The sequence below is a fragment of the Nomascus leucogenys genome, chromosome 22a (genome assembly GCF_006542625.1).
Source record: "Nomascus leucogenys isolate Asia chromosome 22a, Asia_NLE_v1, whole genome shotgun sequence".
Taxonomy (NCBI): Eukaryota; Metazoa; Chordata; class Mammalia; order Primates; family Hylobatidae; genus Nomascus; species Nomascus leucogenys.
In genome coordinates, this window is record NC_044402.1 from 78,891,942 (window position 1) to 78,919,727 (window position 27,786).

Genomic DNA, 27,786 nt, shown 5'->3' on the forward strand with positions numbered 1-27,786 from the left:
CCGGGGCTGCGCGCGCAGCGGAGCTCGAAGGCCTCGGCCCCCGGCGGCGGTCAGCCTGGGCCTTGGCGGCCAAGGGGAGACTTGGGAGCCTCGGGACTGTTGGCCACCAGCCCGTGGGAGGAGTAAGGCGGCCCTGGCTGGCAGGCCGAGGGTGCGACGCACCGGCCCGCCCTCCTCGCGCAGCCTCCGGCTAGGCGGCGAGGCCGCAGGCCGCGCCCGCTCCTTCAGCCCCGCCGCCGGGGAGGGGTTTCCCGGGACGATCCGGCCCCTTTCATCCAGGAAGTGAAAGCGACGTCGGGGTCAATGAAAACAAACGGGGAGCCCAGGAGGAAGGAAGGCAGGCGAGGAAGAGGCAGCGCCGGGGCGCCGGAGGGAGCAGCCGGGCCTCGGAAGCGCGAGCAGGAGGCCGGTCGCGGTCGCATTTTTGCCGTTGTCGCGGCCGCCGCCGCCGAGGCTTACCCGGGGATGTCTGGGCCCTCGCCTCGCGGCCCCCAAGCTCCACGCTGCGCCCGCTGTCCCGCCCTCTAAGGGCCGCCACGTCCCTGCCGCGCGCGCAGGCAGAAAGCGGCTTCGTGCCGGCTGCGGGCGCCGGCGGAGGGGGCCCGGGCGGGCCGGGAGCGGCTGCCCCAGGCCCCGCGCCTACCCCATCACCGCGGCCGGTGCCGGGCCGGGAGGATGCGCGGTGTGGGGCTCTGAAGCATGGAGGGGGTTTTGTACAAGTGGACCAATTATCTCACAGGTATGGGGGTTCGTGGGAAGAGGGGAGAGGCGGGGGGCTTGGAGGAGCTTAGGCAGGAGGCTACTGAGAAGGCGGGTCGGGGCTCCTCTTCCTCCGTCTGGCCTCCGCGGACCCTCAGAGCGAATTCGCTCTACTCGATTCCAGGGCTTGTTGAGTCCTTCTGGCCTCTTCAGGGGAGGGTTTGAGGCTGCGCACCTTCTAGAGGGTGGGAAGTGCACCTGCCACTTCTTTGCTAGTGTAATAATACTAATCCTTGCCTCCTGTGTGTAGCCTCCGGAACAATTCTCAGTCACCCTACATGTGTTGTTGCGATCTCCGTCCTTATTCACACTTAGTATTCATACTTTAAGAGCATTTTGTTAATAACTGTGTTGTCGGAGTGTTGGACTGGAATGGACCCTTTAATTGTTTCAACTACGAGATTTAATTTTAAGAAGTCTTTTTTGTATTTCTTTTAATTTCCTTTACATTTTATTTAAAAAGTTGTCTTGTTGAGGTTGTTCAAGCTTAGCGAGCATGATTTTGGAAGCTGTCCCCAGATAATATTCTCTTAGGGATTGTCAATGAAGTATCCTTACGTTGGGGAATTCTGTTAACTGTGAGAAATAGGGGAAGAAAGTGCCAATACACAGAAGGGGAACAGGCAAGTCAGTTTCACCTGTGAAGTGGATTGGAAGGAAGAACTTTGAAGAAATGAGAGACCAGCAGGAAAGGGCCCCTTACCATGACATTGGCAGCCTATAGGCTTATTTAAAAGCTCCTTAAATTTGAGTTGTAGTCCAATCTCTGCCATCAACCAACAATGAAGGCAAGTCAGTTATTCTTTCAGGACCTCAGTCTGATAAGGCCAGGGTGATTAGCTATTTTGCCCTGGACATGCCTTCCAACTCCAGAATTCCATGACCTCACTAAGTGAGAAGATGCTTTTAACATAAATTTGAACAGTAAACAGATTTTTTTGGGGGGGTCTAGCATAATAGGCAAATCATGACTTGCTGCCCACTTCTTAGCTCTGCCAAAAGTATCACATCCCTCAGTAATTGTGTGGTACTCTCGACTTGTGTCCACCTGATCTTGTGCAAAATGTGCACATAAACTTTTTAAGGCATAAGCACTGAGCTACAGTTATACCTGCTTTTTGATTTATTAGAATGCTAAAGCCAGATTTATAGCAGCAAATGCTTTTAACATTTATGATACACAGATGTTTTATTTTGTTCAAACTAAAAGGTCAATTTATTTCTATAAGTGACTTGTTTTAACGGGAAACATTTAAAAGTTAGATAAATATTTTTTATTAGGCATTTTCATTTTGGCCATTGTGAGAGCAGTTATACTGTTTGGTTGAGGTATAGTGTTAACTATTAAAGACAGTAGAGTGCTTCACGCCTGTAATCCCAGCACTTTGGGAGGCGAAGGTGGGAGGACTGCTTGCTCAAGACCAACCTGGGCCACATAGGGAGACGTGGTCTCTACTAAAACAAAAAACAAAAAACAAAAAAAAATAGCTAGGTGTGGTGGTACACGCCTGTAGTCCCAGCTACTGAGGAGGTGGAGGCGAGAGGATTGCTTTAGCTAGAGAAATGGAGGCTGCAGTGAGCTAGGATCAGTGAGCTATGATTGTACCCACACACTTCAGCCTGGCTAACAGAGCGAGATCCTGTCTCAAAAAAAAAAAGACAGTAGCTTGTATGCTTTGAGATGCAAATGCTCATCTCATTGCAAGTGTTCCTAAGCATGGTGTTGTGGAGGTCATGCCAGAGGAACCATTGGGCCATTACTGAGATGAATCATAATTTAAGAGTTGAGGTGAAACCTGGTCTTGGTGGCGATTTCCTTATCTCCTATGGTACTAAATAACCAGGGGTTGAGCTTTTAACCAGATGTGATTTAGATTTTAGTCTTTGCAGGGCATTTAGTCAACTTCTAGTATGCATTGTAGAAGCTGGTTGAAAAATCTTTTGTTTGGAAGAATTTCATTTTTAAAAGTTAAATTTGGGTTGATGGTGTGCTGATTATTAATTTTAGTTCATCTTAGGTCATAAGGATGAGCAGCTGTTCATACTAAGTGATCTTTAAGTGTAATGATAGTGTTGTTCAGGCACGGTGGCTCATGCCTGTAATCTCAGCACATTGGGAGGCTGAGACAGGCAGATAGCTCGAGGTCAGGAGTTTGAGACCAACCTGGCCAGCATGGCGAAACCCTGTCCCTACAAAAATTACAAAAAATTAGCCAGGCATGATGGCGTGCACCTGTAGTCCTAGCTACTCGGGAGGCTGAGGCATGAGAATTACTTGAGCCTGGGAGGCAGAGGTTACAGTGAGCCCACATTGCACCACTGCACTCAAACCTTGGCAACAGAGCAAGACTCTATCTCAAAAAAACAAAAAACAAAAAACAGTGTTATTTGAGAATCCTTTGTAGAGAGTAAGAATTTCAGTAACATTTTGTAGTTTGAGATAAAAAGAATTTTTTTTTAAAAAAGAATTTTAAAAAGGGAATACCTGTGAATCTTTTTCACAGATATTACCCTCTGTTATGTAAGTGCGTGAATCAGTTAGAAATTGTTTTATTAAATATTTCTTCAAAAAGTGTGTAGAGATAATTAACAGGCTTGATTATATTAATGTGTTCAACCACTCACCTTTCATGTTGCTGCAAATTCTAAATGAATCATTTTGCCCAATATTTGTTTTAAAGAGATACTGAATTGCAGTACTGCAGGCTTGCAAAATCATAATTTGTCCTATAGGCACACTAGACCTGGGTGGAGGAATGTATTTTCACCACCCCCTGCTTATAATTTGTTTGACAAGGTAAATTAGTGTTTAGAAAGATAATGTTTTTATCATTTCCATGCATGATCAATACAATATACTCTCAAAGATATATTATATGTCTATATTCTCATGGTTAATATGAAATATCTGCCGGGTGTGGTGGCCCACACCTGTAATCCTAGCACTTTGGGAGGCCAAGGTGGCAGGATTACTTGAGTCTAGGAATTTGAGACCAGGCTGGGCAACATGGTGAGACTTCGTCTCTATAAAAATTAAAAAATTAGCCAGGCATGGTGGCACTTTCATAGTCCTAACTACTTGGGAGGCTGAGGTGGGAGGACCATTTGAGCCTAGGAGGTTGAGGCTGTGGTGAACCATGTTCATGCCACTGCACTTCAGCCTGGGCAGCAGAGTGAGACCCTGTCTCAAAAAACAGAACAAAACAACAACAGCAACAAACCCTGAAATATCTCACTTTTGGGGTATTCATTCATTTATTTATTTATTCAGTCACTTGAGAAATAGATTTTTTTGGTACCTCTTATGTGCCAGGCACCATTCTAGTTGCTGGGAATGCAGTGATGAACAAGATAAACTCCATGTACCAAAATAACTTACCTTCTAATTTGTTTCGGTCTCACTAGGGAATACTCTGTTGTTTCATAAAAAGGAATCTTCCGGGAACCTGAAAGTTGCTGGTTTTTAGTTGCTTTAGATATCTGTCTTTCTGAACTGTATTACTGCATTCCCTGCCTTCCTAAACAAGGTTACAAAGTAAAATTTAATCTTTTTGATGACTCAGTGTTGTCATTTCAAAAGTGTTAGAGATAAATCGTTTTGGGGAATTAAGTCCCGGATCTGTATTAAAGTGTAAGGATGATTGACCTATCTCCCCTCTTGGCACTATCTGACCCTGGAAAGATCAAATTAATCATGTGGCAGGCTATGGCAAAAGTGACCAGGATATGAACACCCATGGTTTAAAATATACATTTTAGCCATGAACACTTGTGCTGAATTGTTATTTAATAGTCATGGAAGAACAAGGACTGTCACACTGCCCCCAGCATGGTCACCATGTTAATAGTCAGTGAACTGTTGTAAATTAGCAGCATGCTTGATAAGACTCCAGAGAACACCAAGTTTGGCTTCAAAGAGGAGTGGGAATTGGGTGCCAAAGAAAGCCATCATCCTTGTCGCCACCTTTGGCATGGAGCCAAGTCTGTGATAGATGTGAGCTCTAGTCACTGAATAAATACCAATCGAACAACTGCAGTTTCTAGGATTTCTATCCTAGCTGTGCAACTGCAGAAAAGGGAAGAGGGGGTCATAAGGGGAATCTGTCTTCTCACCATAGGGTATGTAGCTTCTATTTAAGAGACTGGAATTCATTTAGCACTCACTGTGTTTAAGGGAGTTTGCTTAGAAATATGTGTTTTACAAGAGGCACATTGCAGAATTAGAGGGCTAGGTGGCACCTGAGAGGTCATCTTGTTCAACCTACACATTTTTTTTTTTTTTTTTTTTTTTTTTTTTTTTTTGAGACGGAGTCTCGCTCTGTCGCCCAGGCTGGAGTGCAGTGGCGCGATCTCGGCTCACTGCAAGCTCCGCCTCCCGGGTTCACGCCATTCTCCTGCCTCAGCCTCTCCGAGTAGCTGGGACTACAGGCGCCCGCCGCCACACCCGGCTAATTTTTTTTGTATTTTTAGTAGAGACGGGGTTTCACCGTGGTCTCGATCTCCTGACCTTGTGATCCGCCCGCCTCGGCCTCCCAAAGTGCTGGGATTACAAGCGTGAGCCACCGCGCCCGGCCCAACCTACACATTTTAGAGACTGGGAATTTTAGAGATTTATTGAAATGAAAAGATTCGTCCCCAGGGTATGATTATCCATTAAAGAATGATACTATAGGTAAGGCTAGTATGTCTTGTCTTCCGTGGCTTTTCCCATAATATCATAACCCCAACTCTGTTCCTTTTTAGGAAAAGAGGGCAGTTATGCTATACCCAGTTTAGGACTATTACTGAGGATGGGCCTTATGGGTTGTTAATGAGAACACTGTTAGCTAGAATTAGAAGTATTACTCCCTGTGTTTTTGCTGCTCTGGAGATTGCTCCAGAAACCTCTCCCAATAAAGTGGAGACTGATGCAAAAACATTTTTGGTAAGGCTTGGTGATTGAAAATTTCATTGTCAGAATGTTATTTGAGAGCCAAGAAATAATGTGGATGGCAGGTTTTGAAATCACAGTTTTCTGTGTGGTGAAAGTAATATCTTTCCAATTGACCTTTTGTTATTTATGATCTTTTTAGGTTGGCAGCCTCGTTGGTTTGTTTTAGATAACGGAATCTTATCCTACTATGATTCACAAGATGATGTTTGCAAAGGGAGCAAAGGAAGCATAAAGATGGCAGTTTGTGAAATTAAAGGTAAGTGAATATACAGAATTAGAGGAATTGGAGGTTAGATAGTCAAGGGTTCTTCAGCATACTCCAGACAAGAGGAAAAAAGGCATTTCTAACCATGTAGGGATCATCTAATACCATTTATATCCTTAGCAGTCAGGAGTGGCATTTCATCAGTTAACACAATTAAACACAGGTTTTGCTAATTCTCCCTCTACAAATGTATTTTGAATGGAAATAACTTTTGCTGGTCTTCCAATTTGGATTTGACAAACAATTTCTTGTGGATACTACTTTAGTGTCCACCTTCAGTCTACAAGCATTCTATTTCATTATTGTTGTAATTAATAGAAAGATATTGTAAAAGTTGGAGGCTGAACTCTAAAGATGATGGGGCCAGCTCTGTAGGGTTTTGATAAGGTATGAAGTTGGAGTCGTAAACTCTGGTTCTTTGCTGAATTTGGAGGTAAGTTCCTCTGGGGTGATAGAGATGGTTTCCTTTTCTTCCAAAAGGGGAGAAATAAAGCCATAGGTCCTGCTGTAATTTTCGTGAAGGAAGATTTTATGGACCATTGATTCATTTGTGTGTGTGGTTGGAGTGTGTGGGGTGGAGGCGAAATCAGATAAAATGGCAGTGAAAAGGACTGAATTCTTCAAAGAGAATGAAGGAAAAACTAGAGCACCAGGGGAGTGACTGTTCAACTCCCTCCTGGTCGTTTTCATTTCTCCACTCTAGCTTGAATACTTGTCCTTCATGAAGTGTGTTTCTTTTGACGTGGTGAGCTCTGGGTCATAGCTATCAAACAGTCTTCCTGAAAGGTAGCCATTAATCTGACTTTAATTGCCATATATAAGTGTTGTCTATGTTTTATAAATGGAATAATTCAGTATTTTCTTTTGTGTCTGGCTTCTTTTACTCAACATCATGTTTGTCAAATTTATCTATATTGTTCTGTGTAACAGTAGTTCAGTCATTCTCATTGTATAGTATTCCATTGTGTGAATATCTCACAATTTCGGTATCCATTCTAGTACTGAAGGGTTTTTGGGTTATTTCGGTTTTTGGACTACAGTGACTAAAGCTGCCATAAACATTCTTACACATTTATTGAACATATGTGTGCATTTCTGTTTAGTGTATCTCTAGAAGTGGAGTGGAGTGCTAAGGCATTGAATATTCATACATTCAGCTTTAATAGATGTTAAAGGAAAAAGTATTCTTGACACGTTGAAATGGTATGGCAAACTTTATTTAGGACTATTGTGATAGATGTAGGGATTACTGCATTGGAGGAGAGAAATTGGGCTCAACTCCAAGTACAAGGAAAAGTGGGAATTTATAGCCAAGGAGCAGGGTTAGGGGGAGATGGTGTCAGTGGAGGGAAAGTTACTAAAAGGTAAGTGGGGATTCTGGCTAAAATGACGTAATAGGATTCTTGTTGAAGGCAGGCTGAGGCCAGGGTGATCAGACATTGCTGGGAGATGGTAGGGAATGAAGAATGTGGTCAGATATCAAGGGTGGGTGATGAAATATGGTGTTAGGGGATTCTGGCTAAACTGACTTAGTAGGATTCTTGCTAAAACTGAATTCTGCAAGGATGGAGAAGGAAGCCTAGGTGAGTACGGGATTCAAATGAGCCTCACTAAAATTTGGTCAAGAAGAGAATCTTTTTCTTTTTTTCTTTCTTTTTTTTTTTTTTTTGAGACAGGTTCTCACTCTGTTGCTCAGGCTGGAATGCAGTAGTGTGATCATGGCTCACTGCAGCCTCCACCTCCTGGGTTCAGGTGATCCTCCTACCTCAGCCTCCTGAGTTAGCTGGGACCAGAGGCACATGTCACTATGCCCAGCTAATTTTTATGTTTTTTGTAGAGATGGGGTTTCACCATGTTGCAAAAACCAGGCTGGTCTTGAACTCCTGAGCTTAAGCAGTCTGCCCACTTTGGCCTCCCAAAGTGTTGGAATTACTGGCGTTAGCCACTGTGCCTGGGCAATAATCTTTTTCACAGATAATGCCAGATGTTTTCCAAAGTGATTATATGAATTTTTTCTGCAATTGATCAGAGTATTAGAGTTCCAGTTGTTCTGCATCTTTGCCAAAACTTGGTATTATCCATTTTAAAAATTCAGAATATTTCTGGTGTTTGTAGTGGTATCTCATCGTGGTTTTTTACTTGCATTTCTTCAATAACTAATGATGTTGGATACTTTTTTAGATGTTAGCCATTTGAATGTCCTCTTGTCGGGAGTGTTAGCTCATGTCTGTAATCCCAGCAGTTTGGGAGGCCAAGGCAGGCAGATTGCTTGTGCTCAGGAGTTCGAGACCAGCCTGGGCAACAAAATGAGACTCCTGTCTCCATAAAAAGGAAAAAAAAAAGGTTGAATGTTATCTTCTTTTGAAGTCCTCTTTCAAGTCTTTGGCCCATTTCCTAACTTTGGCTATTTTTCATGTTGATTTGTAGGAGTTCTTTGCATAGTCTGGATGAGTCTTTGTGTTGCAGATGTTTTCTTCCACTGTGTAGTTTATGTTTTCATTTTGTTCATGATACTTTATGAGGAACAGAAGTTCTTCATTTCAATGAAATCCAATTTGTTAATTTCTTTTATTGGATCCTTTTATGACCCACTGAAGACATCTTCTGTGTTACTTTCTTGAATGTTTATTGTTTTACCTTTTATATTTAGGTCTGTATTAGGTCTGTACTTGACTTAATAGCAACCTTTCCCCCACTGCACCATGGGGATACCTTTGTCACAAAGCAAGTGACCATGTATGTGTGAGTCTTTTTCTAGACTGTCTATTCTGTTCTGTGGCCCTGTTTTTTTTTTTGTTGTTGTTGTTGTTAATCCTTGTGCCAATATTACATTGTCTTAATTTCTTTAGCTTTATTCTCTTTGTATCTGATAGCCAAAGTCTCCTAACTTTAGTTCTTTTTCAGTACTGTCTTGGCTATTGTAAGCCCTTTGCATTTCCTAACAGATTTTAGAATTTGCTTATAAATTTCCACAGCTATCTGCTGGAATGTTTGGAATTGTGTTGAATCTACAGATCAATTTGAGGAGAATTATATTCTTGATGATATTGAGTCTTCTGTTCCATTAACTCTGTTTAATTAGATATTTAATTTCTCTCAGTAATGTTTTGTAGTTTTGTGTTTAGAGGTCTCGTCCATCTTTTCTGATGTTTTGGAAGCATCATTTTTAAGTTTGTTGCCTTTTCAGGTGACAACTTTGGAGGGGACCACCCTTGATTGGATACATAAATTCTGGTATGTTTGAAAATGAGTCGTCTTATTTTAGTTTCATCTTGTAGCAACATCATTAGAAATTAGAGCATTGCTTTCTTTTAAAGTAGGTATTGGTGCTTTCACTAGTATTGGCAAGTAGCAAGGAAGAGTTACTCATATAGGTTTAGGAATTTAGTAGTTTTACCCTAGCCTAGAAATCTTTTGCATTCATAATTGATTGTTGCATGGTTGTATGTTTCAGTGTCTGCAACTAAGAATGGCCCATATAAGTAGAATAATAAGATAGCAACGTTTCTGTGGCACTTACTTGCCATAAAACATCTGGTCAATATTTATAGCAATTATTTAAGTTGGGGCTTCTGCCAGATTTTGCTGGGACCCTCATAATTTGGCTCCTCCCAGCTTGTCCATTCATGAATATGAATTGTTTTACTTTTCTTTTCCTTTTTTTTTTTTTTTTTTTTGAGACAGGGTCTTGCTCTGTCGCCCAGTCTGGAGTGCAGTGGTGTGATTGTAGCTCACTGCAGCCTATACTGGGCTCCAGCAATCCTCTTGCCTCAGCCTTCTGCCTCCCAAGTTGCTGGGTCTACAGGTGCTGGGAGTACATGCTTGCACCACTGTACTGGCTAAACGAATATGAGTATTAATTTGCACTACAATGGAAGCCTCTATTTATGCTTGTTTCCTAATATTCTCAGTACATTCTGTGTTTATTTTCTCATTTAAGCTTTTTCTCATTCATTTTCTTAACCAAATCCTGCTTTCATCAAAACCTTCTTCTTGAAGCCTTTTTAATTTCCTGTCTTAAATTACTTTCTCTCATAATTACACAAGAAATCTCTGCACCAAAGAGTTAAACATATATGTATTCTGATTGTTTTTGGTGTGTCAGTTTGTTTCTTGGTTAAATTGTCAACTGTATAGAAGCAAAGACATCTTTTTTCTTCCCCTCTATCTTCCATTCTGCTAGCACTGCTCTGAGCTGAGTAAATACTTGTTGATGAATGACGGCTTAACACAAATTTTGTTTTACAACAAAGACTTGGGATTGGCTCATCGTAATTCCTGATTAGCTCTCTTTTCTCAGAGCATCAAAGGAGGTGTGTGTGTGCAGGAGAAGAGGTGGAAAGAGGGGAAGAGATGAATGTCTTCAAAATATACATGCCTTCCATGTGTTATGCTGTGATCCATAATTAAGGGCATATCATAGAGTTACTTTTCTGATAGAATGTGGCTGTAGTTGTCATTTATTACATTCCTTCTGTGTGTCAGGCACTATATATGAAAACAAAGACTTTGTTTTCAAAGAAATCAGTAAAAATGTGTGATAGTGTAAGATTCATTGCAGTTGTATTTAATAGGATAAGTGGCCCCAAGGTGGGAGAAGGGTCTCACTTCTCAGTAGTTAGTATGTCCCTGTTTTCTTTTTCATACTCTGTCATCGCTTTGGCACCATTGTCACCCTGGGTCTATATGAGAATGTTGATTTGGGGAGTGCCACTGGGTGGCCCCTCAGGGAGCAGCACTGCCTACATCATGAATGATAGTTCAATGTTTTAGGTGTATGAAGCATCTGATACCGTGTGATTAGATGATTATTTGATTCCCCTTAAATTACTTAAGTCTATAACTGTATTTCCCCTTTGTTTATCATCATAGTTCATTCAGCAGACAACACAAGAATGGAATTAATCATTCCTGGAGAGCAGCATTTCTACATGAAGGCAGTGAATGCAGCTGAAAGACAGAGGTGGCTGGTTGCTCTGGGGAGCTCCAAAGCATGTTTGACTGATACAAGGACTAAAAAAGAAAAAGGTAACTATAAACTTTTCCCTTGTGGTGAGAGTACTTTCTTAAATATAAATATAAATATAAATATAACTAAATTAGCCTGTCCACTTTTAGTATCTATCCCAAGGAAATAATTAGAAATGTAGATTTATGTATTTCTTTATTATAGTAAAGATTTTGTAAAAGCTATAAATTTAGGGGAATGGCTTAATAAACTCTTGTTTTATTTCTTTTTTTTTTTTTTTTTTTTTTTTTTTGAGATGGAGTCTCGCTTCCCGAGTAGCTGGGATTACAGGCACCTGCTACCACGCCTGGCTAATTTTTGTATTTTTAGTAGAGACAGGGTTTCACCACGCTGGCCAAGTTGGTCTTGAATTCCCAACCTCAGGTAATCCGCTCGCCTCGGCCTCCCAAAGCGCTGGGATTACAGGCGTGAGCCACTGCGCCCAGCCTAAACTCGTGCTTTCACTGGCTGATGTATAGACAGTAAGATGTTGAAAAGGAATTTCAATGTGAGAAAATGCCCAAGGTTAAATGATCATTAATAAAGCGGGATTCAGAATTATGTATAGTGTTAGTATTCATTGGCTGGCTTAGGAAAGGCATGTAAGAATTGGTCAGATTGTTACCTTTGGAAGTGGAATTTGTGGGAAGGAGACTCACTTGTCACTGTATATACCCTTTGGTATCTTTTGACTTTACCATATACACATATTGCCAATTCAAAAAGATTTTTAGAAACTGAAAGCAAAGCAAATGATTTATGTTATTAGTTCCACTATGTACAGATATAATGTGAAAATGACAATTTCTTGATAGTGAGATTATAGTTTGTCTTAGTTCATTTTCTGTTGCTTTGACACATTACTTGAGACTGTGTAATTTATAAAGAAAAGAGGTATGACTCATGGCCCTAGAGGCTGGAAATTCAAGATTGGGCAGCTGTATCTAGTTGGCTTCTGGTAAGGGTCTCATGCTGCGTCATAGCATGGCGGAGGAAGCAAGGGAATGCGGACGTGTGCAGAAAGAGATCAAACCCAAGAGGCAGCCTCGATTTATGACAACCTGCTCTCATAGTAACTAATCTAGTCCCAAGAGGTTGAGAACTCACTCACTCCTTTGAGGAAGGTATGAATCCCCTTTAACGACTTAATCACTTGTTAGAAGTACCACTTTCCTAACACTGCCACACTGGGGACCCAGCCTCAACATGAGTTTTGCTGGAAACAAACCATATTCAAACCATAGTACAGTTATTTGATTTTTCTTTTCTATATTTTTTCTATTTTTCAAAGTTTTTTATTAAGTATGTATTACTTTTATAATTAAATACAAATTAATTGCAGTAGTGAAAGCAAGTAAATTATAGGTATTGAGAAATGAAGGCTGAGGATTGAATTTATAACAATTTTGAAATATATGAAAACATTACAGAATATAGCTACAGGTAGGATAAGAAGGAATGGATATTCACAATAGCCAAAAGATGGAAATAACCCAAATGTTCATTGGTAGATGAATGGATAAACAAAATATACAATGGAATATTACTCAGCTTTAAAAAGCAAATTGTGACACATGCCACACTGTGGATGAACCTTATAGACATTACAATAAGTAAAAAAAAGCTAATCACGGAAGGACATATAGTCTATGATTTCACTTATATGAAATACCCAGGACAGTCATACTTGTACAGACAGAAAATAGAATGTTGGTTCCCAGGGCCCAGGGGGAGGTGGAAATAGGGTTAGTGTTTAGTGGGTACAGACCTTCATCTGGGGAAGATGAAGAGATGGATGGTGGTGATGATTTTACAAATACAAATGTACTTAATGCCACATTTTGAAGTGAATACTTAAAAGTGGTTAGAATAGTAAATTTTATGTTCATGTATATTTTACCACGGTTTTTTTTTAAAAAGGAGAAAGAATAGGCTTAAATGTGAGCAGGAATTAATTTAGGTTAGATTAAATGGGCAGATAGAGCTGCTTTGTCCATTCTGGCAAAAGTGGCTTTGTGGCTAGGACCAGAGAGCAAGACCACTGGGGCCTGGCCCAGGGAGTGTGGAGAAGCACCAGAAATTTACTATATGAATTTTCCTCCTCTGTAGCTTATACTTCTAGTTTAAAAGGTATTGGCTTGTGAGTGGCTGAGATTATGGCTGGATGTTTAGTTTGTCCGGAGATACTAAGGAAGAAAGTATGCTCTTAATAAAAAATTTTGAAAATAGTATAATGTGAAAATGAAACTGAAAGGAACAGAAGAAAATAAATGAATGTTTATATACAATAGTTTTAATTACATAAAAATCTAAAACTTCTGTAAGCCAAAATAAAACTGAAAGGAAGCTAACAGATCTGGATAAGGTATTTGCAGTATATAAGATAGAGGAAAGATTACTATCTTTAATTTGTAAGAACTTTTACAAACTATCAGTTTATATTGTTAAGAGAAAAACCAACATCAGAACTGGAAAAAATGTATAAAGGACAAAATAAAAAAGCAATTCACAAAAGAAAACCAAACACTTTTTAAATGGAAGATGAGTAATGGAATGGAAATATCCTGTATAAAACATCCAGTGGTCGTCATCCTATCTCTGGAAATCACCTAAACATGGCAGGCATATAACTGTCAGCTTTTTCCCAATTATCTAAAGAGAAGATGTTTCCTTAGGGCTCTTGTATCCTATTTCAAAGGTCTCACATTTCTTGAGCTATAGGTATTTATATTCATTGCTTTTTTAAATGATTACATTTTGTTACATTGCCCAAAGAATATGAAAATGATCTAACTGGATATTTGTGTATATTCTTTGCAGAAATAAGTGAAACCAGTGAATCGCTGAAAACCAAAATGTCTGAACTTCGCCTCTACTGTGACCTCTTAATGCAGCAAGTTCATACGATACAGGAATTTGTTCACCATGACGAGAATCATTCATCTCCTAGTGCAGAGGTAGAGCAAAGAGGATCTCTTCATGTGTGGTTATGCTTTGGAGTACTCTGGGGGGATCCTCAGTCATTCCATAAGATGATAGGCATTTTCACATTGAGTTATTTTCAGCTTTTCTGGGTTCTGCCTACTGTATACTATCTGGAAATCTGTAGCATCTTCTTGGTTGTGTCTGTGTGGCCAGAGAAGAACATGAAGTAGCATATTTCTCCAGGGGCCAAGGCTTGTCTTTGCAGCCAGTCTGATAATTTGGAGGTTGGAGTGGGGAAGAAGCATTCCAGGCTTTGTTCTCCAGGCTAGCAGCATAAATTCACTGGCCAGCTGCTATTCTCTTTTTTTGGTAATAAGGTCCCTGCTTCAACTATAAGAGTTGATAACTTATCTTTATGAAATAACTTAAATCCCTCTCAGAACAGTGACTTAGGAATCAAAACTCAGATTAATAGGATCAGGCTATAATAGGCTCATTCTTCATGGTAAAATAGGACCAGTGAGCTATACTACTCTCTGGGTAAAAGGCCAGCATGTTGCCTGTCCTTTTTTGCCTAACTTGGTAGAAGTGGGGCAATAAATCTTCCTATTTCTTCTGTGGCCTTCTCCTGTTGGGGAGGAATCTTGTGTAAGAAGCCCAAGGACAAACCGACCACAAGCTCCCTGGAGGTAGTTGCTCTCACACTTGCTACAGCAGCTCAGTGACAGTATTAGGGACCCAGGCTTGTTCCGTCCTTCCACTCTGCCATTCTTGGTGTGTTGAGTTTTTCTCCTAATGCCCCAAGTGTCAAGATGACTGTCAAGCTCACAAAGAGGCAGGAGGCAGTGGGATTGCCAGGATAGAGAGAGTCCTTCTCAACTTGCTGTGCTTGGTTTTGAATCGGGAAACAAAAATCCCAGAAATTCCCTAGCCGACTTCTCATCTTTTTTTTTTTTTCTGGCTCAAATGAAACTAGGAAAAAATGAGCATTTAGTAAAGAGTGTTGGAATAGCCATGACTAGCTTAGATCAGTCTCTATTCATCCCCCAGGATCAGGGCACTTTGCTATCCTGAGCAAAATTGGGGTTTTTACTCTATCAAGGAAGAAGTGGGAGAATAGATAGAGGGTAGGCATGAATTGTACCGCCACTAATTAACTCTAAGGGTATTCCATGTCTGTGTCCACTTTTGGGAAAATGAAAATTACTGTTTAGGTTCGATTTCTCTAAGATAAATTTTTGTACACAGTTTTTCAATATGATAATTAAATGCAAAACTTGTTTTTTCTTAGCCTCTGTTTCATACATTGTTTAGGAGACAGGCATTTTCTTATACGTAGATGTTTTAATTTTTTCTTTTTTTGGCCCAGCTTAATTTTCTAAGTTACTGTATTTTAAATAAATTTGAACATAATATAGTAAAGTGTCTGTTGGAGATGTCTTATTATTTAATGATGAGGTTGTATATGATTCCATGTAGTTGTATGCAAATCTGTTCAAGTCTGTGTAATTTTTCAGAACATGAATGAAGCCTCTTCTCTGCTTAGTGCCACATGTAACACGTTCATCACAACGCTTGAGGAATGTGTGAAGATAGCCAATGCCAAGTTTAAACCTGAGATGTTTCAACTGCATCATCCGGATCCCTTAGTTTCTCCTGTGTCACCTTCTCCTGTTCAAATGGTTTGAACTTCTTGTTTTGGTTTTTTCCTTCAGTAGTAATGTTGCATGTGTTTTTTGTTTCATTTTGGTATTTATTTTTAAGGGTGGAAACAGGCAGTCGGGGGGAAATAGTTAACAGGTTGAATTTTTTTGTTTGTACTGTTTCATATTAGAGCTTCTCAGCTAATGAGCTGAGCACTTGTGCTAGTGTCCTCATTCCCTTCTCCTTGGAGGGGCTGTGCATGGCCTGCCCACAGGCTGCTTCATCCATTTCCCCAGTGTCTAGGAAAATATTACAAAGTGCTGTGACAAAGAAAAAGTTGGGGAACTCTATTCTGCTTGGTAAGAATTACACAATGGAATGAGATTTTAATCACAATGGGGTACAATTATGTAAATCTTTAAAGGAATTAGAAGGAATTTGAAACATAGTCCAGTGGGAACAGTATTTTGTACTCAGCATTTGGATCTGAACCCTCAGAGTAGCTGATCTTCAGTTTCTTCATGTGTAAAAATACAGTGTATATCAGAGAGTCACTGCAAACGATCTGACCTGTTACTGTTAGGTGCTCAGTGTTAGTTTCTTACTTCCTCACTGCTCAGAACAACAAGTCTTCTTTTTGCCAGGGGTGGCAGATTCGTTGTCCTTTCTGAGCTAATACATTTGCTCTAGCATGCTGTTAGAAATTTGTAGGTGAGATAAGCTTTAATGAGACTTTAAGTTTATTTCATCAAAGTGTTTTTAGGAGTCCATTTATAGGAGTAAGAATGCCACCTTGTTGCTGTTTCAGCAATTACCTGAAGATCTATTTGTTAGGACAATAGGGTCTAACTTATTCCTAGGTTCTCTTACCTATCCCAGCAAATTTAGTTACATGAGATTTAGTAAAGATTATTGCCTAGATTTATTTAGAGAATTGTTTTCTAATCAGTATTTGATGGGCCAATAGTTTCCTCTGAGACAAGCATACCATGAAAATGAGTTTTATGGCCAGATTAATTTGGGAATTGCTAGGTTAACTTAAATGATATGAATTGGGTTTGATAGGACTTGTCACAGCCTATTTATTTATTTATTTATTTATTTATTTATTTATTTATTTATTTTTAGAGACAGGGTTTCACTCTGTTACCCCGGCTGGAGTGCAGTGACACCATCATAACTCACTGCAGCCTCAAACTCCCAAGTTCCAGCCTCCTGAGTAGCTGGGACTGCAGGCGCACACCACGGTGCCTAGCTACGTTTTTTAATTTATTATTTGTAGAGATGGGGGTCTCATTTTGTTGCCCAAGCTGGTCTCAAACTCCTGGCTTCAAGCTAAGTTTTTTAATTTATTTTTTGTAGAGATGGAGTCTCATTTTGTTGCCCAGGCTGGTCTCAAACTCCTAGCTTCAAGCAGTCCTCCTGCTTCAGCCTCCCAAAGTGTTGGGATTAAAGGCACAAGCCACCATGCCCAGCCGTCACACCCTCTTTTATGCTGAAGTGTATTATGAATCTCTGAGAGGTGGAAGTGTAGTGTACAGTGTTTCTGAAATTTATTTGACAATTGAGCCCGTTTTATATATATATATATATAAAATAAATATATATATAAATACTATATATATATTTTCTTTTTTTGAGATGGAGTCTTGCTCTGTCGCCCAGACTGGAGTGCAGTGGCGCAACCTCAGCTCACTGCAAGCTCCACCTCCCGGGTTCATGCCATTCTCCTGCCTCAGCCTCCTGAGCAGATGGGACCACAGGCGCCCACCACCACCACGCCTGGCTAATTTTTTTGTATTTTTAGTAGAGACGGGGTTTTACCATGTTAGCCAGGATGGTCTCGATCTCCTGACCTCATGATCTGCCCGCCTCAGTCTCCCAAAGTGTTGGGATTACAGGTGTGAGCCACTGCGCCTGGCCCATTTTATATATTTTTTAATACCATCTTACAGGACTGTGGTGTTGAGTAAAACATAGTTTGACAATGTTGCTTTTTAGGACAATTGTAGATATGCTATAAACTGTTAATTAACATGTATATGTGAACAAAGAAACCAGTCTTTTGAGATGGATGTATAGTGCTATGTTCCTGAGGTTGATATACAAAGGGTACACTTTTTTTTTTAAAGCTGTACTTTTTAGAGTCAAATGCAGTAAAACACCTCAGAGTTGCCTTGCTTCTGCATTGAACTTCTCAGGAAATCCCTTATGTTACAAATGCTCTGTAGTCCAGAGAAGTCATATGTGTATTTTACATATAAGAAACTAAAATAATTGTCTTTTTACAGCTAAAACCTTCAGTAGAAAAATTATAGGAAATCTAATACATTAATTTAGGAAATATTAGGTTAGAAGCTGCTTATTTTTGCTAGCTATGCCATTTTACTTGATAAAAAGAGCAAGAATTGTGGCTTATGTAATAATTAGTTCTAGAGACAAATAGCATGGAAAGTAAGGTCAGACAGTCTTCATTTTTTTTTAATAACGTTATTTATTTATTTATATGAAAAACTTACATTTATTTATATGAAAAATAAAGCTGAAAATTTAAGTATTCCAAAACAATTTAATCTGATCTTTATAAGTGCTTTAATCTGATCTTTATAAGTGCTTTATATAGTTAATCTCAATGAATTCATCTTAGAGTAAACTTGCATTTAACTTTATTTCAAGTTGTCATAAAAGTTCAGACAACTGTCATTGGACCTACAGATTGAGTGATTATTGTAGTGGGGATGTCCTTGGGTTAGTAAGCCTAAAGGAAGTAATTTCTGTTAAAGGAGATGTTAGTGTCCATTTGCATCTTAACGTCAATCTTATCAGATGTTCCCATACTACAAATTGGGTGGGTCATATCTCTTATCATTTCAACTGGTATTTCTCAGAGCAACTAGTGGCTCATGTTCCAAATATAGAAGGCATTTGCATAACATAAATGTTAGACCTGGGCTTGTTAGACCCTTGGACTCATGTATACAAAAGTAACCACCCTAAACCTTTAGTATAATCTTTGTTTTTCTGCTACCATGTTAAACTTTGAAATAATCAGTTTTACTTGGCTGCCTCCCTTTATATTTTGATGGAGTAGTTGGATCTTCCAAAGTATGTTTAGTATTTATCATATTTTTTAAATGTTCTGCTTAATTAGGTATTCTTTATTTTTTTAAATATATGTTTTGGAAATCCATTGAGACTTAGGGCTCTTCTTCTGAGTTCTTTAAAGTCTTGAATTATTAGTGCTGTCTTCCATGAAAACCACACTTTAGAACATTTGTATGTCAGGTACCTAAATAATTAATGATAAAGAGAAGCTTTGCTACCAGACTCTACTACTGTCCTTTAAAAAAGTGATATTTATTAGAATATTTTGTGGCTTGCTAGATACTCCTTTTTATCACATTTATATCCTATTTATAGTTATATACCCTGTTTTTTATATTTGTATACACACACATATATATGTATTATGTATAAAATTTGGTTTTTACTTTTGAAAAAAGAATCCAGCATGTTTTTGGTGTGTGTTGAAAAAGATTCCAATTAATGGTTATTAGGGAGAAAGCTTGATGTTGTGCTAATTATGTTACTTGAGTCTGTGAAAGATAAATTTTTTTTTTGCCAGGTATCTTTTTCTCTGAGTAAATTTATGTTTATTATGATAATAGTAAATTAGAGCTGCATGATTCTACTTGACGTGGATTATGCTAATTTTTTTTTTTTTTTTTTTCAAAATTTCTAGATGAAGCGTTCTGTCAGCCACCCTGGTTCTTGCAGTTCAGAGAGGTAAAAGAAACTTTTCTTTTAACTAAGTTCTCTCAAATTATACCCATCTAGGGAAGTTCTTTGGGCCCTTAACAAGTGGTGTGGAATGTAAACTCTGGTATGGGTTAGGTCTGGTTCGAAACCAGCATTTTATCTCTCAGTATTTATCTCCTAGTATTTAGTATAAGGGCCTGACCTCAGTAGGTAGTCAGTAAAGAAAAAAATGAATTAATTAATTAACCAGCAAGGTAAGCACCTTGCCAGCCATTTTACCTGTTTTAGATGTTTGAAATACAGTCATATATTGAAGAATGACTTTTCCATCAATGATCGACTGCGTATGTGACAGTGGCCTCATAAATTATAATACCATATTTTTACTGTAGTTTTTCCATGTTTAGGTATGTTTAGATACACAAATACCATTGTGTTACAGTCACCCACAGCATTCAGTACAGTAACATGCAGTACAAGTTTGTAGCCTACGAACAATAGGCTATACTATGTAGCCTACATGTGTAGTAGGCTATACTCGCTAGCTTTGTGTAAGCACACTCTGTGATGTTTGCACAGTGACAGAATCACCTAGCGATGCATTTCTCAGAATGCATCCTTGTCATTAAGAGACGCATGACTGTATATCAAGTGATGGTTAGACAGAAGTACATTTTTGATGTACTGAGACTCCACAGCTAGGGCTCATTTTACCTTAGCTGTTTATAGCATCATCTATTCATGCCGAGCTGTTGTTTCATTAAGAGAGAAAGATCTTGCTGAAAAGAGAAAACCACTTGATATTTTAAAGTACATATTCATATCAATACATTTAAAAATTTTACCTTCTGGATAGGTCTTTCCCAAATGCTAAGTTGTTAAACTATTATTTTGTTAGGTAATAGTCCTTTAAGTTGCTATGGTTGTCTTATTTCGTTCTTTGGAAAGTGATTTAATTATAGTGACATTAGCATTTATTTCTCTATATTTGGACTGTTAAATGCTGTTTTGTCATGTTTTAATTTTTTCCCCTGATGATTGTATAATCTTTGATTAAACTGTCAAATACTCAGAAGAGTCCAATGATGTATATATCCAACCTTGTCAGGGAATCAAGAGTCCCACCAACTGAATTTTCCAGAAAAATGGAAGCTTAATCAACTTTTGACAAACTTTTATTTTTATGAAAGAAATTTTTCTATCCTTTCTACCTCATAGAATAATAATTTTAAAATCTTATTTGTTTCCTGATGAATCAAGGTTGTCATTAAGTACAATAAAGTTGGGCTGTTACAAAAATAGTAGTTGAGGTGCTGTTAGGTGGCGGTGATTTGCTTCTCTGTTTAATTTTTTGAGACTTTTTTTTTTTTTTTTTTTTTTTGAGACGGAGTCTCGCTCTGTCGCCCAGGCTGGAGTGCAGTGGCGCAATCTCGGCTCACTGCAAGCTCCGCCTCCCGGGTTCACGCCATTCTCCTGCCTCAGCCTCTCCGAGTAGCTGGGACTACAGGCGCCCACCACCATGCCCAGCTAATTTTTTTGTATTTTTAGTAGAGACGGGGTTTCACCGTGGTCTCGATCTCCTGACCTCGTGATCCGCCCGCCTCGGCCTCCCAAAGTGCTGGGATTACAAGCATGAGCCACTGCGCCCAGCCTGAGACACATTTTTTAAAAAGTTTTTCTAGGCTCCTTTTTGCCATCTTTATCTTCTCTTGCTGTTCTCAGTGAGTCTGCCTCTAGCTGTATGAACTCCTTGCCCATCTCTTTCAGTCTGCTGGTTTTGATCAGATATGGATTGACTTAAAATACATGCACTCATGAAACCTATGACTTTTAGTTTTCAGACATTTGTAAACCGACTGATATGTCTGCTCTCTGGAGTCCCCTATAGAAGTCACTACTTCTTCATTGTACCCCTCTTCCTTTTAGTTCAGCTCAGAAGCCATATTCTCCAGGTTACCAGCTGTCTTCTAAATGGGTTCACTTGTTTTTGACTTCTGAGTAGAATGTTGCTAACATGGGACGTTGAGCATAAAAATAATTCTTTTTTCACTTAAAGAGAAGTCATTTAAAATTCCAGTTGAGGGTGTTTTTATTTATGTAAGGCCTTACAATTTAATGCTTTTTATTTAATTTGCAGGAGTAGCCACTCTATAAAAGAACCAGTATCTACACTTCACCGACTCTCCCAGCGACGCCGAAGAACCTACTCAGATACAGATTCTTGTAGTGATATTCCTCTTGAAGACCCAGATAGTAAGTGACATAGGTTCTGTCTCTTTCTTTGACATATTCAGCAAAATTACTGTGGGGCTCTGTAATTTGTGGAAATGAAGTATACTGATTGAACATTGTACTTTGTTTCTTTGATTAATTCCTTAATTCAGAGGTAAGCAAACAGCGCTCAATCAATGAAAGCTCATATATCCCCTTACAAACAGGTTTGTTATTAACTAAGGAGTGCTGAGGATTGCTTTGTAAATGTCGTATCTCAGATATATATTTATAGAATATCATGATCTTTTACCACCACTATACTTGCACTTAAAAAACATTTTAGAAGAAGGCATGAATTGTTAGCAGGATTCTAGGGGAAAATAAAGGCAAGTTCCAAGTTCATATAAAAGTCAGCATTGTTACTTTACTAAAATACCTTGAAATGGCTAAGGAAAAGAATTTTGTCTGGTAGTCATGGTGAATTATAGTCGCATTCATTCCTGTACCTTTTTCTTCCTTATTAAAGAGGCAACATACTGTGATTGAATGTTTTTAGGAAAGGTTTTGTGATTTGTGTTAAAATTTTTAAATTTTTCTCTTCAGAGAAGAAGCTTTGAAAGTGTGTCAGAATATCTAGTAAGATAGTAGTGACCATGATTTTCAGTGAACACAAATATATCTCCATTAATAGACTTATACTCTCCAAGTCTTTACTATTTCTCAGGAAGCATGTGGGATAGAAACTATGTACAATTTCCAATTAAGGATCAGGTCGTGTTCCAATAGTTCATTTGTAAGTCAGTTGTTCGGAAAACAGATTTTATTTTTCTTGTGGAAATGACATGATAAGTGGTGGTTAGCTCTTTGGATAGCCTGGAAGAGCCCAGTGAATTCATAGTATGGCTGAAATTGGACAAAACAATGGTGTATTTCTAGCATTTGAGTGTATTGAAAACATTGATTAAGCTGGAGTTGTTTTATGTAACCAGGAAGTTAAACAGGTTTAGTTCATACATATGGCAATTTTAAAAAGGATTGCTGGTCATTTTTGGATGATTTTTAGGAGTTGATAGCATCTTTTTTTTTAATGCCCACTTTTTTTTTTAAACTGAACTAATCATCTGTTTATTAATATATGGCACTATTCTATGCTCATTAACATTTTGAATTTAAATTGAGATATGGGTAGAGAAATGAAGGAAGGAAACTGGGAAGGGGAAGGGAGAAAGAAACTTTCTTGGGCCAATCAAGCAAGACCTGGAAGAGAAGAGGAGGAGAGGAGGAGGGTTAAAGAGGTTGAGTATGTAAAAAAAGTGTTATCTGAGACAGGTAAGATAGATTCTGATTCTCTTTATTCTTTATGCCTTTTACACATGACTCTTAATCCAGAGTTCATGAAGGAGTTCTGTATGCTACCTTGTACTTTTCTTTAAGTGCAACATCTTTTTTTTTTTTTTAAGGAGATCATTTGTGATTACTAAAATAATTTTTTTTAAAGCCATCCATTTTTCTTTAGAATTCTTTTCTTCTAGTTACCCTAGTCCTGAATATTTGAAAACAATTTTCAAAAGATCTAGGTGTACATGCTCTGTTATATTTAGCATCCCCCAGTTTAACTGTTTTGGACTGTAACAAAACTAGTCACACACACACACACACACACACACATACACACGCACACGCATACATATATTTCACTTCTCTAGAACATCTTTAAATTAGCAAGTATAGACTAGGTCAGAAATTTTATCCTTAGATTTTTTCCTGTTTATACTATTTTAGTGTTTCAGTTAGCTGACAAAGCAAAGATTGAATTAGTGCTCCTTCTAGAAAGTACATATTTTGCAATTGGCAGTCTTAGTTGAAAGTTGTTACTCAAAAATATTCTTCTTGTGAGATGCAACTGCTTCTATTTTTTTAACAAGCTTTTTCAAAAAGTATGAAAGTAGTAAATGATGATGGTAAACTCAAACAATATGAATAAAGGTACAACTGCCTTAGAACAGGACTATGCCAATGTAGTCAGCTGTGTTAACATGGAGTTGCAGCGACAGTTCTGTGAGCTGCATTACAAATGGAGAAACGGGGTCTTTCAGTATGAGGTACCTTGTCAGCTGTGCTCAGAAAGTCTTAGAATGAAAAGAGGAATACCTGAATTTAGTCCTCGTTCTGTTACCAATTGTGTGATCTTGGGTAAGGCATGTACCCTTTTATGGGTCTTGTTTTCTTTGCCTAGGAACAAGGAGGATATTAACAGCATTAAAATAGGCTGAAAGGTTCAACATATGCAAATCAATAAATGTAATCCAGCATATAAACAGAACCAAAGACAAAAACCACATGATTATCTCAATAGATGCAGAAAAGGCCTTTGACAAAATTCAACAGCCCTTCATGCTAAAAACTCTCAATAAATTAGGTATTGATGGAACGTATCTCAAAATAATAAGAGCTATCTATGACAAACCCGCAGCCAATAGCATACTGAATGGGCAAAAACTGGAAGCATTCCCTTCGAAAACTGGCACAAGACAGGGATGCCCTCTCTCACCACTCCTATTCAACATAGTGTTGGAAGTTCTGGCCGGGGCAATTAGGCAGGAGAAGGAAATAAAGGTCATTCCATTAGGAAAAGAGGAAGTCAAATTGTCCCTGTTTGCAGATGACATGATTGTATATCTAGAAAACCCCATCATCTCAGGCCAAAATCTCCTCAAGCTGATAAGCAACTTCAGCAAAGTCTCAGGATACAAAATCAATTTACAAAAATCACAAGCATTCTTATACACCCATAACAGACAAACAGAGAGCCAAATCATGAGTGAACTCCCATTCACAATTGCTTCAAAGAGAATAAAATACCTAGGAATCCAACTTACAAGGGATGTGAAGGACCTCTTCAAGGAGAACTACAAACCACTGCTCAATGAAATAAAAGAGGATACAAACAAATGGAAGAACATTCCATGCTCATGGATAGGAAGAATCAATATCGTGAAAATGGCCATACTGCCCAAGGTAATTTATAGATTCAATGCCATCCCCATCAAGCTACCAATGACTTTTTTCACAGAATTGGAAAAAACTACTGTAAAGTTCATATGGAACCAAAAAAGAGCCCACATCGCCAAGTCAATCTTAAGCCAGAAGAACAAAGCTGGAGGCATCACGCTACCTGACTTCGAACTATACTACAAGGCTACAGTAACCAAAACAGCATGGTACTGGTACCACAACAGAGATATAGATCAATGGAACAGAACAGAGCCCTCAGAAATAATGCTGCATATCTACAACCATCTGATCTTTGACAAACCTGACAAAAACAAGAAATGGGGAAAGGATTCCCTATTTAATAACTGGTGCTGGGAAAACTGGCTAGCCATATGTAGACAGCTGAAACTGGATCCCTTCCTTATACAAAAGTTAATTCAAGATGGATTAAAGACTTACATGTTAGACCTAAAACCATAAAAACCCTAGAAGAAAACCTAGGCAATACCATTCAGGACATAGGCATGGGCAAGGACTTCGTGTCTAAAACACCAAAAGCAATGGCAACAAAAGCCAAAATTGACAAATGGGATCTAATTAAACTAAAGAGCTTCTGCACAGCAAAAGAGACTACCATCAGAGTGAACAGGCAATCTACAAAATGGGAGAAAATTTTCACAACCTACTCATCTGACAAAGGGCTAATATCCAGAATCTACAATGAACTCAAACAAATTTACAAGAAAAAAACAACCCCATCAAAAAGTGGGCAAAGGATATGAACAGACACTTCTCAAAAGAAGACATTTATGCAGCCAAAAAACACATGAAAAAATGCTCATCATCACTGGCCATCAGAGAAATGCAAATCAAAACCACAGTGAGATACCATCTCACACCAGTTAGAATGGTGATCATTAAAAAGTCAGGAAACAACAGGTGCTGGAGAGGATGTGGAGAAATAGGAACACTTTTACACTGTTGTTGGGACTGTAAACTAGTTCAACCATTGTGGAAGTCAGTGTGGCGATTCCTCAGGGATCTAGAACTAGAAATACCATTTGACCCAGCCATCCCATTACTGGGTATATACCCAAAGGATTATAAATCATGCTGCTATAAAGACACATGCACACGTATGTTTATTGTGGCACTATTCACAATAGCAAAGACTTGGAACCAACCCAAATGTCCATCAATGATAGACTGGATTAAGAAAATGTGGCACATATACATCATGGAATACTATGCAGCCATAAAAAATGATGAGTTCATGTCCTTTGTAGGGACATGGATGAAACTGGAAACCATCATTCTCAGCAAACTATCGCAAGGACAAAAAACCAAACACCGCATATTCTCACTCATAGGTGGGAATTGAACAATGAGAACACATGGACACAGGAAGGGGAACATCACACTCCGGGGACTGTTGTGGGGTGGGGGGAGCTGGGAGGGATAGCATTAGGAGATAAACCTAATGCTAAATGAGGAGTTAATGGGTGCAGCACACCAACATGGCACATGGATACATATGTAACAAACCTGCCCATTGTGCACATGTACCCTAAAACTTATAATAATAATAAAATTAAAAAATCAAATAGGCTGAAAAAGCAATAGTTAATTAATAAAGATTAAATTCAATTCAGCAAATATTTATTGACTGCCTATTATGTGCCAACCATGATTCTAGCAGTGAACAAAACAAAAATCTCTACTTCAGGCAGTTTCATCATTTATCTCATGAATTCTGATGTTTCTCCTTGTGACTGTTGATACTCTAGTCTAAAAGTTAAGTTTTCCTGTATGAAACAAACAAGGAAATAAAAAATTAGCTGGAAGCTAAAGGAATTTCATGTCCCTGAGTAGGAAATTTAAAATGTTCTTTCACAGAGGACTGGAGTTAATATTGACAGGATGTTTAACGTTTTTGCCAATGTCTTCATAGGACCTGTTCACTGTTCAAAAAATACACTTAATGGAGATTTGGCATCAGCAACCATTCCTGAAGAAAGCAGACTTATGGCCAAAAAACAATCTGAATCGGAAGATACTCTTCCATCCTTCTCTTCCTGAAGAAACTGAAGTGTCCAACTTCCTCTAAGTATTGCTATGCAAAAGCTGCTGTAATTAAACTATTGTTATAGGGAGTAGTTTTTTCCCTTAGGACTCTGCACTTTATAGAATATTGTAAAACAGACAAACAAGAAAACAAACCACATACTTTTGAAGTGTATTTTATCTTTATATAGTTTGTTTGCAAGAGTATTTTCCTAATAACTTCACAGTATAAATGTGCATCTTTTTTTTTTTTGAACAAATGATGGTGTAACATTTTGACATCCATAAGGACAAATGTAGATATTTTTCTAAAAAACTGTGAGGGGACTGACAGCTTGGTCAGGGTGTATTGCAGCTTATCAACATGAAATCTTGTAAGGTTTCAGTTTGACAGAAGTGTGATATATGTAACTTGTGCCATGGACCAAATGGTCACTTTACCACAGCTAAAAATGAGTTACGATAGCAGCTTGATGGTGATTGTATTGTATTCCTTTAATCAAAAAGGAAACACAATATTCTAAGTATCTTTACCCCAAATACCATGACGTATTGAGCATCTTTAAATAACCAGACTGTATTGTCCTTCATATGTGAAGTTGACACTACTGATTTGTCAATACCAAATTTTGGGTTAAAGTGTTTAATTTTTATTTATTTATTTTCTTGTTGCCTCAAAAGATGATTGCATTCTAACTTTTCTGACCTACCAAATTTAAGATGGGTATACATTGTTCTTTATGTTGTTCTAGAAAAGAGATTTTAATGCTGTAGTGACTTTGCTCACTTACACCAGAGAAATAAACAACTTTCAATGGAAGAGGATTTTAGTGCTTTTTTTTTTCCTAAAATAGATATTAAGCTGCTGTTGTAAAGTATTGTTTGCAACTCTTTCCAATATCTAGAGACATTTTTATTTATGAATATTTATACAAAAAGGAATTCTGTCAAGATGACTGCTCTATATCACTTGAGAATGGCATTATTTAATTAAAGAACAAATAGCATTTTTTGGTAGTGCCTGTCCATACCTATTGTCATTGTTTGCCTTGTAATCTGTTTTTTTGAATTCATTTTGGGCTGATAGTTTTGTTTAAGGTTTTGGATAAGGACCACTTTAAAACAAACTGGTGTGTTGTTTTTAAGTTAATCATATGTTTAATAAATATGTGGTTTTTGCATTCAAACACATCATATAATACATTGTATTTTTTACATTCA

General features: G+C 38.5%; 1 protein-coding gene across 2 annotated transcripts; it reads left to right on the plus strand.

The window, feature by feature from the left end:
• Nucleotides 1–27,786, plus strand: PLEKHA3 (pleckstrin homology domain containing A3). Of its 2 annotated transcripts, XM_030802351.1 has the most exons (9): nucleotides 2–739; nucleotides 5,832–5,948; nucleotides 9,145–9,191; nucleotides 10,830–10,985; nucleotides 13,786–13,922; nucleotides 15,408–15,572; nucleotides 19,277–19,320; nucleotides 21,431–21,546; nucleotides 26,453–27,786. In XM_030802351.1, exons 4-9 carry the CDS (start codon nucleotides 10,853–10,855, stop codon nucleotides 26,578–26,580), a joined length of 723 nt encoding a protein of 240 aa, XP_030658211.1. In that variant the 5' UTR covers nucleotides 2–739; nucleotides 5,832–5,948; nucleotides 9,145–9,191; nucleotides 10,830–10,852; the 3' UTR covers nucleotides 26,581–27,786. The 2 variants fall into 2 exon arrangements, with proteins under 2 accessions (XP_003253832.1, XP_030658211.1); XM_003253784.3 differs by lacking the exon at nucleotides 9,145–9,191 and having other exon boundaries at nucleotides 1–739.